The sequence below is a fragment of the Hippocampus bargibanti genome, linkage group LG01 (genome assembly GCF_051943395.1).
Source record: "Hippocampus bargibanti isolate YZ-2025 linkage group LG01, ASM5194339v1, whole genome shotgun sequence".
Classification (NCBI taxonomy): domain Eukaryota; kingdom Metazoa; phylum Chordata; class Actinopteri; order Syngnathiformes; family Syngnathidae; genus Hippocampus; species Hippocampus bargibanti.
Genome location: NC_142734.1, coordinates 11,441,646 through 11,454,768, shown reverse-complemented (window position 1 = coordinate 11,454,768; position 13,123 = coordinate 11,441,646). Strand labels below are relative to the sequence as shown.

At 40.1% G+C, this 13,123-nt stretch overlaps 1 protein-coding gene across 1 annotated transcript in view; it reads right to left on the bottom strand.

The window, feature by feature from the left end:
- LOC148903084 (ERC protein 2-like) overlaps window positions 1-13,123 on the bottom strand; it is a 189,666-nt gene that overhangs the window by 149,599 nt on the left and 26,944 nt on the right. Inside the window, exons 5-6 of the mRNA XM_088996190.1 lie at window positions 3,350-3,487; window positions 1,048-1,236 (exon numbers count right to left, since the gene is read on the bottom strand). Of these exons, the coding sequence (XP_088852316.1) occupies window positions 1,048-1,236; window positions 3,350-3,487 (327 nt within the window). The remainder of the gene's footprint in view (window positions 1-1,047; window positions 1,237-3,349; window positions 3,488-13,123) is intronic.

The window sequence follows — 13,123 nt, the reverse complement described above, 5'->3', positions numbered from 1 at the left end:
ATGGGTGGTCGTAACTCGCGCCGGTCGTAAATCGGATGTTACCTGTATTATATTTGGAAAACTTTTTTCATTCATTGAATGTGCGCCTTATACTCTGATGCGCCTTATATATGGAAAAAGTTTGAAAATACACCATTCATTGGGTGTGCACCTGATACTCTGGTGCGCCTTATTAACTGGAAAATACAGTAGGTTATTGAAGCTACCTTTGCATTTCAACTGCAATGAAAATACAACGTGAAGGCATTTGTTATACTGTATATATTTGATTGGGATTTATCTGGGATTTTTTCATATATTTGAAACAGTTCTGTTCTGTCTATTCAGGAAATGTACTGTGTGTGTGTGTGTGTGTGTGTGTGTGTGTGTGTGTGTGTGTGTGTGTGTGTGTGTGTGTGTGTGTGTGTGTGTGTGTGTGTGTGTGTGTGTGAGAGAACGTTGATGTTACAGTTTCCACATACTGTTCATACATAACACTCACAATTTTCAGCATGCAACGTTCTTGTATCAATAAGCAAGCCGTTCCGCCCATTTGTTCTCTTACTTTTTGATTATTTCGGTTTCACCTCATTGTAAAAAATACAAATGAGTACAACAACCTACAAATTGAGCGGCGCTGACATTGACACTTTATAGTGTTATGTTTGTGTGTTGTTGTTGTTACTTGTAAATATGGGTTGTTGCAATATATCTAAATGCATTTCTTGATTCTGCACTATGTACAGTCTTGTTTATAGAACGGTTTTTGCACATCTACATTTGCACAGTATACAGTTGACATTTTTATTTTGTTATGCTTAGAATATCTTGTTTTCTATCCTTTCACTCCCACCCCAACCCCATCCCTCTTCAATTGCTGCTGTGGACTGCAAATTTCCCCATTGCGGGACGAATAAAGGTATTCTGATTCTGATTCTATTGTTCCTCAACACCATGTGTTTCACTTGCTGCTCTCGGGTGCCGTTGAGCATATACATTTGTTAAAAACACATACATGCTCACGTTTCCACTTGTGAACAGCTCTCCTCGCGCTCACCCCATACAGACCTCTTCATGGGGCCTCTGGCCTTGATTTGCGCCCACGATCGCAGGCTGGCTAGGGGACAGTTTCTGAGGTTGGAGGGTTGACAGCCTGTCCTTCAATTCCTGGTTGTCCTTCCTCAGTCGCTCCAACTCCTCCAGTTGAACCCTGTCCGCCCGCTCCTTCTGTTCCCGAAGGGTCTCGATGACTCGCTCCTGAGAAGTGAGAAAAATTGAGAGGCATGAGATTGACTCTGGTAAAGACCTTAAAAGATATGATCTACTTGCATGCTTTTTCCCATTAAAGCTATAAACCATTTCACTTCCAAAATGCAAACGACTCTCCGCCCGGGGTGAATACGGCTCCCTGCTATCGTTAATGAAACGTAGTTCCTTACTGAATGGGCCCTCAGCGTGTTTTGTAAAGGACAGCCAATCTCATAAAAACAAGTTTGAAATAGGTCCACCTTAAATAAGTGTTGGGACAGATAGAGATCAGAGTGAGGCGCAGTATTGAGACAGATTTATTGAAAATGGATAATGCAGTCCTGGAGATTATTTCCTTACAACTCCACTCTGACTCCTGATAAACCAATATGGAATGTTTATGTCATAATTCCTCCCGTTTTCTAATCGCAGCAGCACAGCTTTGAACCTTACCCCTGCACGTCTCTAGCACGAGTGGGAGAGCAATACAAGGTGTGTATAGTAGCTGTGTGGAGTGAAGCCATTATTAAGGTGTTTATTCAGGTGTTTATCTAGGCACGCAGCGCAAGTACGAATTGGGCCTTTACGATGTGGCATTGCAGCATGATTGGCAGCTTTTAAACCCTGGGTAAATTGGACAAGCATACCATGCAACTCGACATGACACAGAAATGCATGCAAAGAAGCTTTTGGAGGAGCCAGACAGAGAGCGAAAAGAGACAAGGAAACGGATAATGCTCCGTGGGTGTTTTCCTCATGATGATCTATCAGTAAAGTGTTTGGTGTTTTGCAATAATGGCACAAACAATGGCAGAGTGAGCTCCAGGCTTGGTCTGGGCACTAAATCTCAGGATGTTAATTAAATCAGCGGGACTGTGGCAACCAGGTTTGTGATTAACAACACACATGATAACTCCTGTAAATATATACCACGCCAACAGTACAAAAAAAGTTTCCAGTGCTCACATCATTGCTGAATTCTGTATTTAAGGAAGCTGTGACCAAATATGGTAGGTTCACAAAATGGAACCAAAGGGTCAGTATACACATTGTTCTTTATTTTCATGCATTATTTACCAGTTCAAAGTGTGAAAACAAAATAACTTTCTCTTTTGGAAACTTAAATCAATTCAAGAAATGTGGATTCTTATTTATTCAGGATGGTCGGCAATGTTGTGAATCAAGATTTATTTATTTCCGTAAGTAATGACAAGTACAAATAATTAGCCACATTTCAGTAATCATATTTTGACAAGAAAGGCTGGTAACATTTAAGTACAGAAGGAAATGAACATTAACAACAGAAATGAACATTAACAACAGAAAACAAGTACATTCCTGCATATCACGCTGCTTATGATTAGTCATCTCTTTTTTTACATGTTACATCCTTTTCTAAGACCTTTGTAAAATAATTTGAGAAGTTGTCAGGTATTCAATGAGTTTGGTTGGCGTGAACACAGACTTTGGTGGCAACAACACATCTGTGCTATTTTGTAATAAATTGGCAGTTTCATACAAGTTATTGTTTTATTCCCTGAAAAGTAGTTGGGAGAACCTTTAGCTTGGAGAAACAAAAAAGAAAAGATTATCAATTAAGTGCATGGATGGATGGATGGATGGATGGATGGATGGATGGATGGATGGATGGATGGATGGATGGATGGATGGATTCTACCATGGCTCTGCACAAGTATACATTCCAAGTGAGTGTTCTCTTCAACACCCTCCATTTGCACTTTTCTCACATCTTCTTGTGTGGTCCATTGTTTAGATGTTAGGATGCATGTGCCCATAACTTATTACAATGAGTCATGGAGAAAGCTAATGAAGTTTGCACCATTGAACAATTGCCTTAGAAATATGTGTACCTTGATGAGTAAATGTTTCCAGACCGTTAAACCCCGTCTGGTGTTTTAAATGGTTTCATTTTGCGACTACACAACGTCTGACAAACATTATCACACCCAAGCATTATCATCAACATCATGCTGTCATGATTCAAAACTCAACCTAAGCTCAACTAAGTTGATGTGAAAATGTTAGATATATGCATCACCTGTCAGCATATAGAGTACATATATTTTATTTTTTTTTTCTTTTGCAGACTGTTTCCTTGTACCTTCTCAGACAGGGCCTCTTCCAGCGTGGCGAGGGCTGTGTCTGTGTTGCTGGAATCGGTCTGAAGGCCTTGAACTCGATCCTGTAAGCCAGACAACTGCTTGTCCTTGTCCTTTAACTGCTCCAACAGGTTATCAATCTGGTAAAAGAATGTTTGAGAAAGTCAAGTGAAGCCCTTAAATATGCAGAAATGGCTTCAGATTCCACACTCAAATCAACTAGTCATTTACAGGAAACCTTTTCAGGAAAAAAATATGGCGAAAAAAACTTGTCAGTGGAAGATACAGAGAATGGAGTCCCTTATTTGAATTTCATGTGATTGCCACTCAATTGCTTTTATTTCATACAAAAATTTGATTTGGAGAGTTTTGAAACTAAAATACAAACACTGGATTTGCTTTAACTTTGTAAACAAAGAAACATCTTAGCTTCCTTTCCCGGACCAGCTTGGTCTCTGTACACAATTTATCTTGCCATTGATTGAAATGCCTGTTTATTTTAAGATGGTCTTGGATTATAGGCATTTTTTGTGCTTAGTTGGTTGCATTATTTAAAAAAAATTACACCCATAATAAGCATGCAAAGAGTAAAATGTCTGTCCAAAAGAATGCCTTCAACAGAATTTGGAGAGAACAATGTAACGTAATATTTGATGTTGAGAAGATGAGAAAAAAATGTGAAAAAAAGTACTCCAGTGACCTTTATTTTCAAATTCAAGTGGCCCCAGATATAATAATGAGGAATAAACCTCAAGGTTTATTATATGACAATGTGGTAATTGTAATTATTGAAGCCCCAAGAATTCTCCAGAGCTGGTGGAATGAAATAAGCCAAATGCAATGCATCCTTAGCACTTCTAGAAAACAACAAAAAGTCACATTTTTTCCCCCGCCGCCGTCTCCTTCTCTGCCTGTCTTCAGACACACAAAGTATCGTTCAGGCATTATTTTACACTATAGTTAAACCAAGCTGTTTCTTTTCTTTAATAATGGTAATAATGGTACTTGATATACGTAAAATGATAATCTAATAAAAACCAGAAATGCACTTCAGGCCAGAAGAAGGGGAAAAAACTCAAATGGGAAGTCACATTCCCGTCATGGGTCCATAGATAGATAATGTTGAAGTCTCCACAGCTATTGTCCAAATGAATCCAATTAGACTGTAGCCTTTGGAGTGCTGCACTCTCTAGAGGACAAGCAGCAAACTTTTATGGGTCCAAGTTGGGTTTGGCAAAAGAGAGAAAGTAGCAGGAAGCAACGCGAGGAAAAAATGGGCCCGTTCTCTTCAGTAAATCGTGATTGTTAATAGCAGTAATTACACTTCAAGCTAAGTACACTGATTGGTCAGTACATAGACGATAGGGACAGTCAACCCTTCAAAGAATGATGAGAACGTTTTAAATGACCACTGACCGAATTCAAATAACCTCCCCTTTTTTTACATTTTTTTTCTGCTCAGTTTCCTGACGTAGTACATTTTCACACGCAATAGGCTTTTAAAAACTATGAAAACATTTCAACACAACCGTCTTCAAAATACTGTATGCCTGAATCATACTCATCCACACTGCCGCATAGCAATGCTCCTGACCCTTATGGACAGCACAGAGCCCTATTTCAGGTCAAATTGAGCATATCGTTCATGCTCTTTAGATAAATCATTACCCTCTTCATGAGGCCGATGTTTGCCTTGGCCTCTTAACATAAAATAAGCAGCAGTCAGTAAAATATCGACCTTGACATTCAGCCTAGTGTGGAACTGTCTTTTAAAACCCAATATAGGACTGAGATTGAAGGAAATTGTCATTGGAGTCAATCGATTCAAAAGTGTCTGTGTAAACTCTGTCATACATTGATCAATTCGAAATGGAATGTGAAATTTTATCCTCAATGTCAGTTGCTCAAACTTTTTTTTTTCTGTATTTTATTTCATGGCTAAGATGCAGTTGGCTTTAAAGACTTCCTTAAGGAGCTTGGGTGTTGCCAATGAGAACAGCAGTCAAGCTCACAGTGCAGATACCAAGCACGGAGCACGCATGGGCTTTGGACATCAAGTGCTGCCGCACGGCATGTACCGTCCCACTATGTACACCTCGTGCTCCACCAGACCTCCTACAGTGAGCTGCTCTCATGACTTGCACTTCGACTTCTTGTAAGCATTAATGGGCTATTTTCAGACAGTTCTTTGTGTGCCTCACTCTCAGACACAAACAACTTCAAAATGTTTATGGCGATCACTTTATCTATGAGTAAATGGAAGCAGACTAAACTATGCACTTAAAGCACAACCAACGCCTTCGGACAAGTTGTGTCCATAATTTGTAAAATCGCTTCAAATGACTTCTACTGAGCGTATTTCACAAAGATTCCACCGCATATAGCTATATTTTAGGTTTTAAGACTCGCGCTGAATATTCAGGAAGTCTTCTTTGCGAGTTGGTGACGATTCCTGACGTCACGTCACGGAAGGTACGCCCCTGACCGAGAAAAGGACACACAATGCATTTTGGTCTGAAAACTTCGTGTTGACCCGTGTTGATGGCGAAATTAGAAGGAAAACACATAAATAATGCGATGGTGAATCGTTGTGTTGCACCATAACAACTATTTGATATTTGCTGATACAAATTCCAAGCAGACAAATCAGCCCATTTCCAACGGAGTTTGGCACAATCTTCTTCATTTTCTGGGTGCTACATTTCTGTCCAGATGCCTTAAAATGACAGGGAATAACTTCTTTAGTCGATTGCAAACATTTATGCTTTCCTCTTCAGAACTATTTGAATCATATTCATAACTGGATGAGTAATATGAAAGCATCTTCTCCGAATCTGAAGACATTGTTTTGACTCTCGAGCAAGGCAAGACGTCTTGGCGTGACATCACGAACAAGGGGGCGGGACCTTCTGAAACTGGCCACTTCCGGGTTCAATTTGAAGTAGTTTTGAGACACTTTGAGTCATTTTTATTGGTGTTTTGCATTTGACTAAAAATACCATATGTGTGTTTTGGGTATTTTAGATGCTATAAAATGTTTTTTTTGTTGTCAGTTAGGAAACAAAAAAAGTGGTGTCGGTTGTCCTTTCAATGTTGGAGTACTGATGCAACATTATCATTCTGTGGAATTCACATGCCACCAGAAGCTTGAAGTTTCAGCCGAAACTTCTTAGAACATTCAGGATAAACTTGAGTGCTGATTACATTTTATTGACAGACTGAAAAACTGCTGAGTTTAATACAATGTAAGCAAAAAATAATCAGCCAAATATTGAAAGTAGTTTTGAAAAATGCATTACTGCATCCACCCCCAAATAACATCAATTGTTAATACAACATAACATTTAACAAAATGATCAGCTGCACTGCAGAATGATCACTCGCTTACTATTGCATTGTGGTTATAGTTTGTTAGTAACATTGTTATTAGAGCTCAGTTTGACGGAATGAGTGAAAAGCTGTTGAAAATGTGCTCCTGGCAAACACACTGTGACTCAAAAGCAACATGTTCCAGAGGAGAACCACAAACTCAGTTGACCCATATGTCTTCCATCCAAAGAAAGAACAAGAACTCAGTGACCTCCGGAAGAATTATTTAAGCAGAACACTGAGGAGGTTCGGATGGAACGTGACCACCTTAGCTTTACAATTATTTGGGCAATAGTTCTCATGATATCGCTTTTTCCCAGAAAATTTGACAACATCTTCATTCATCTCCCCTTCGAAACAATTGGTCATGCAAAACGGCTGGTGTTGACATAACCGACGTGCACTTACTGTCGATGTTCACTTCCAAAGGACAACAACCGAAGAAAATGTCATAATTGATGGAGGACTTCTCTGGAGAAATGTAGGTCATAGTCACTCACACTGAATTCTGACCCTACAAAGTGTATAGTAGCCTTTGATACTGTGCATTCCGTGATTAAAGCAAAGCAGGCAAATACATACACATACAAACACACGCGCACTCACCCACCAGTGCACATGCATTCACCTGCATGCTCGTCCCATCTTTGGCCATTCTGGCGTTTTGATTCGTACAGTAATCAATAACCAAAAACGTCCTCCCGCTTGAAAGCTTTCAGATGTGTGTTTTCAAAGGAACACACAATTCACTCATGAAGCTCAGGGCAGACGATCACCTTTTCAGTATGGCCTTCGTTTAACCCCCTGTCCCTCAATCACTTCTCACAGCCATCTGTTCCTGGGACTTTGAGCGCTGTAATAATATGTGAACTGTCGCCCCCCGGTGACCACTTTGTAAACACCAACAAATCTCGAAGTTATCACATTCCTATGAAATTGGACTGTGCGGCTAACAGCAAATAATAACAAATGATAAAGAATGACTGTTTTTCGTTTTGTTCTATTTTTTTCATCATTCATCCAACACATGCTTTATAGTTCTAGCATGATCCCGCTTCCAAATTAAAGCAGCACAAAGCTAACTACTTTGCATTCTTGGGAAAAAAGAAACTGAAAGAACAGAACAAACTACTGACTCATTGACTGGTAATGCAAAAGGTCATGGTGACACACAGGAAATTGCAACCCATGATCACCTACGTTGTGCGGCTGAGAGAGTCATACTCATACTGTATGTATCATCCATCCAAGCACTGAGCATGTTGATTCAACAAGCAGGAAGAGAGCGAGAAAGTCAGTGCATACAGCCGTAAATACAATCCATCGATCCTTCCTTTTTTCATTGTGGTTCACATTCACCCTGATGAACAATTTAGTCTTCAATTAACCATCCACATATGTATGATTTTTGTAATGTGGGAGGACACCGACCTAAGTGTGGGCTAACATGAGAAACCAATAATTACCTTCAAAGCAAAATGAAGGAGCAATGGATTTAAATTGACACTTTTACCCTGCTTCTGTCCTTCCATTTTTAGCTTGTTTATGAGGGTAAGGGGGTAAGCGGAACTGGGCCAATGCCATCTGACTTTGGGAAAAAGGGAAACTTAACCTTGGCGTAGGTCACATTGAGAGAAAAACATTCACACCATCACTGAGTGGGAACTGAACCCATGCAGACTACAATCTGCAATGGCTGTAGACTTCCCCATCAGAGTTGGACTTGAGCATAGCATCCACAAACTCTTCAGTACCAACTCGCTAGACCAGACATGGGCAAACTACGGCCCGCGGGCCACATCCGGCCCGTTAGGCTGCTTAATCCGGCCCTCCGAACTTGTCCAAATTATAGTAAAAACAGTGTGTGTCTGAAAGTCATGGCAAAAAGTTAGCGGACAACAGGGCAGCCAACTCTGAAAAGTTGCCTACCCGGCCAAAAAGCTGCCTGCTACATTCTTCACAAATTGAAAAACAATATGACAAGAAATCGCAAAAAAAAAAAAAAAAAAAAAAACATTGTTGCAAAATATAATTATTTGTTTTAATTAAGGCTGTACCTACCACAAATGCTACCTTGCTTAATTTACGGTAATTATCCGTGGCTGAAGATTTTGCTCCAGTTATTTGTCGTCATGGAGCACAATGCAATATTTGCATTGCGTTGTCTGCTACAACCCACTAAGCGCCTTTCATAACTCTCAAGTACACTTTACAGTCACGGTATAATGAAAGTTTACGTTTTGTAGTGTCGCAAACTTTGTTAGTTACTTTTGAACCATTCTTCTGGCCTGAGGTTCTGTGCATCTATTTTGGAAAAGGATATGCAAATGCACAACCTTATAACACTTGGGAAAGTCCGAAGCACGAAGCAGGCTTCTGATTGGCTGCCGTGCCGAGTATGCAAATTTCAACAGCAAGTAGCCCATGTCTGGGTGCTTGACAACGATACACATGTACTGTTTGCGCGTGAAGGCGAGGGCATCCGTGGCGAGTTTGTATAGGCGCGGTCACGACAGTCGGATGATTTTGCGGAGTTTAACATAAGTAGATATTATTGAGCTTGAGTATTTCGTTGTGTAATAATATGTTTTGAATGTTGAAAGTGATTCCATTTTTCAATAAATGTTGTTTTCTTTAACTTTGCACCTTCGATTGAAACTTAATAAAAACAGACACAATCTTGATAAATCACAGTGCATATGTTATTTTAATCTATTTCCATTTCCTCCTCCCAGTATCTGTGAATTAGTATGTAAATGTCATATCTTGCATATTCCTTGAGACATATTTATTAACTGATGAGGGCTATTTTTCACATTTGAAAGACAGTTAATAAATTGGGTTGTAGTGTTCTTACTGTGCTATGAGGTTGGCACACACTACATTGAATGCTTTAGGTTTCGTATATCCGGCCCAAAAACTCCCTCCAAATGCTCCTGGCCCGGCCCCACTGTCAAATTTTAGAACCCATTGTGGCCCGCAAGTCAAAAAGTTTTCCGACCCCTGCGCTAGACCAAGGGTGTCAAAGTCATTTTTTTTTTGCCGCGGACCATATTGGAGTTGCGGTTTCCTCTCAGGGGCCGTTAAGAATATGGGGAAGCCATTAGAATTGTTAATCCCCTCCACCTATTACATACAAAGCACACAACAAATTGATGAATGACTAGTTTTAAAATTTGAAGTAAAAAAGAATGAATGTTCCTGTGGTTTACATACGACAATTTGAGATTTTGGCTCGGACTTTAACAGGCATCATGGCATTTGGCATGCTCGATTTGCTTTCGGAGCCGAATAAAAGGATGTGGTGGGCCAGATTTGGCCCTCGGGTCTTGACTTTGACATCTCTGCACTACACCAATTGCTTTTTGAATTGCTCACTTGTTGGTGTGTGAAGTGAGTTGTTCGTTTGTTTTACCTTGAATTACTTGCACTGGAATTTCTCAAATGTTTATTCTCTATGCGCTACATTTTACATCAGGGATGGGCATGTACCGATACCTGCACGGCATCAGTTATCAGGCCGATGCCTACCTTATTTTAAGGTATCAGTGCCTCATGGATGCTGCCTAAACCAGCCACTGATACTTCCGACATTGAGTATGGTCTCTTTGGCAGTTGTTGGTGCTATATTGCTGTACTTTGGCAGAATGGTGAAACATCAACCGAAAACTAGTCAAGCTTTGATTGTCATTGGAAATCTTTGCTGTCTGGTCACAGCACTGCACATGGCACCACAACATCACAAAGTCCTCCTCCTCCTCTCCAGACACTCTGTTGGATCCATACATACTAATTATAAAGTAAGACACATGTGAAGCACACACACAGAGTAATAGATAAGCATAGGGGGAGTTTCTTCTGCCGAGCACAACGAGCAGGGAGGAAAAGCTTCAGCTTTTGTATAAAGACAGATTGTACTTGTGTGAGCCAAGCTCTACCTGACCGTGTGTGTCTGTGTGTTTTGGCTAAGTTGAGTCATGTCTCTGCTCTTTAGGCTCAAGACCATATTTCGAGTCCCCTTTCAGCTGCAGAATGCTATGGTAATTGCTGTGTAATTAGCCTGTTGCCTGATTCTCCTGCACCCTGTGCCATTAGTATTTTTTTTTCTTTTTTGTTGGGAGTGGATAGAAAGCCAGTAAGGAAATGTTACCCACCACAGATGTAGAGCGCCACAACTTTAGTTTTACAAGACAGATCAAATGTCATCTTCCTAAATATGTAAGACCCCCAACAATTTGTGTTGGATGTGAGAAAGTTGTCAAAGCATGTGAGCTTGAGATATGGTTTGTCATTATCAGGATAGTCAGATTTTCATCAAGTGCATAAGTCTTTCAATGTGTGCAATTTGGTGAAGTCAAGTGCAGGTGTTTTGGTCAGGCAGAAGATGGACTTGGATAGCTGTAGCCTGACACGCAGCCCAACTTTAGGTCTGTGCTGAGTGATGTGGAGCCTGCATGGCTCCAATCAGTCAGCCACGGGCTCTCAACATGAACCCAGTGTGATTGTTGATAGGAGCAGTCGAGGGAGACAAGATTTGAGGGGTGGAGAGGGAGTATCACAAGCTTTTTGCCGGAACTTCTCCAGCTACGGCAAGCTTATCTGCAGCCGTGTGTCCTTGCCCTGATGGGTCAGATGGAATCCATTAGGATGAAAGACGTGGGTGGACTTCACGGCAGCAGAAATGAATGTGGAGAGTTCAGCGTTATCTCAGACCATCTAAGAAGTACAGCTGATACACACATTCAATCACTTAGCTGGAAGACCTCAAAGGCAGCCCACAACGTATCTGGCTCTGTGGGTAATTCTCCAACCCGAGTGTTTTGCAAAATGTCTACTGATACCACAAATTGGCTTTTCTGTGACACGTTTCCAACATCAAAGTTGAATACAGAGAATCATCCATTGAGATGGCATAATCTTACAAATTCAGCTTCATGGACTCTGCAAGTTCTTCTCTGGAGTCCATGTAATCAACCTAAAATAAAAGGATTGGATTCCCGCCAAAGACAACTTGACGTACATTTACATAATAAGTATGAAAAAAAAATATTTCAAATATTACCCTTTTGAGAAAGAGAGAAACAAACTGATGACAACTCTTTCAAAAAGATGTCAAGTCAGAGAGCTGCAAAATATAATAAAATACAAGAGAGAGCACAGCAATTACCACCTTGTATTCCAAAATCTACTTAGATTCTGTCTAATTTTACGAATAATGTTTGTGGATCACAGTAAATAAAGTCTATATTGGAGTATATTCCGAATTGAGTTCTGCACAAACAACAAAACCCAATGTTCCACCATTCAGGAATGAATGGGCCATACTCAGGGATCTATATGCAAATGTGCATTTTGTTTGATATATATATATATATATATATATATATATATATATATATATATATATATATATATATATATATATATATATATATATATATATATATTTTTTTTTTATTATTTTTATTTTTTTTTTCCATGTCCAGTGAGTGCAGCCAAGGCAGAGGTAACTGGAGCTGCCGTCTGCGGTTGCCATCGGGAGGGAAGCTGATAGTGGATACTATACTTCCACGCACAAAGCTCGGCTTTTTGAAATCATGAATATGGATTGAGATGACCACAATGTTTGAACATGAATAACACATGCATGCCAAGACCGCACCACAACCGTCTCTGACTCTGTGCCTCCGCAACCACGCCCCTGGTGAAAGAGAGGAGCTAAGAGTGGAAAGAAACCCAAATGAAAATAAATAAATAAATAAATAAATAAATAAATAAATAAATACATCATTATGCATTGGTCACGCTCACATAGTCGAAGGGGTTCCAACAGAGCTCCCACTGTTTCCCGTGGTGATATGGGAACCTCAACCCCCAACCCACCACCAAAAATAAGAAGGACGAAACCTTGCAAATTCACATTCATTTGCTCACTTAAAGAACAGTTGCTCATTACTCTTGGTTAAATTTGGCCTTTAACTATGAAAATGAAACAGAGGCTCAAACTAAAGCAATGACATCATGGTGCCACGCTATAAATCAGAGTGGCTGGCCATGGCGGGGCCAGTCGGAAACACTGCCAGTCGTCTCCTGGGACAAGAAATAAATATTAGCAAGTAACATATCCCTTGCTCTATTAAGCAACGAGTACAGCACAAATGAGGGGTTGAAGTACAGCTCTTCACCATTCCAAAATTTCATGTCAAATACCTTTAGAACATGAGTTTAACAGATGAAATGCAGTACATTATATTCTGGCATAATATAGAAATAATTCACAGACAGCCTCCTACTGTGTCATCTCAAGTGCATTAAAAGTGTGTGTTCCAATCTCGCTGCTAATTCAGTAAGTAATTTCATCTGTGCTGTATGTCATGCATATTAGCATATTTGACAATAAAGGTGAC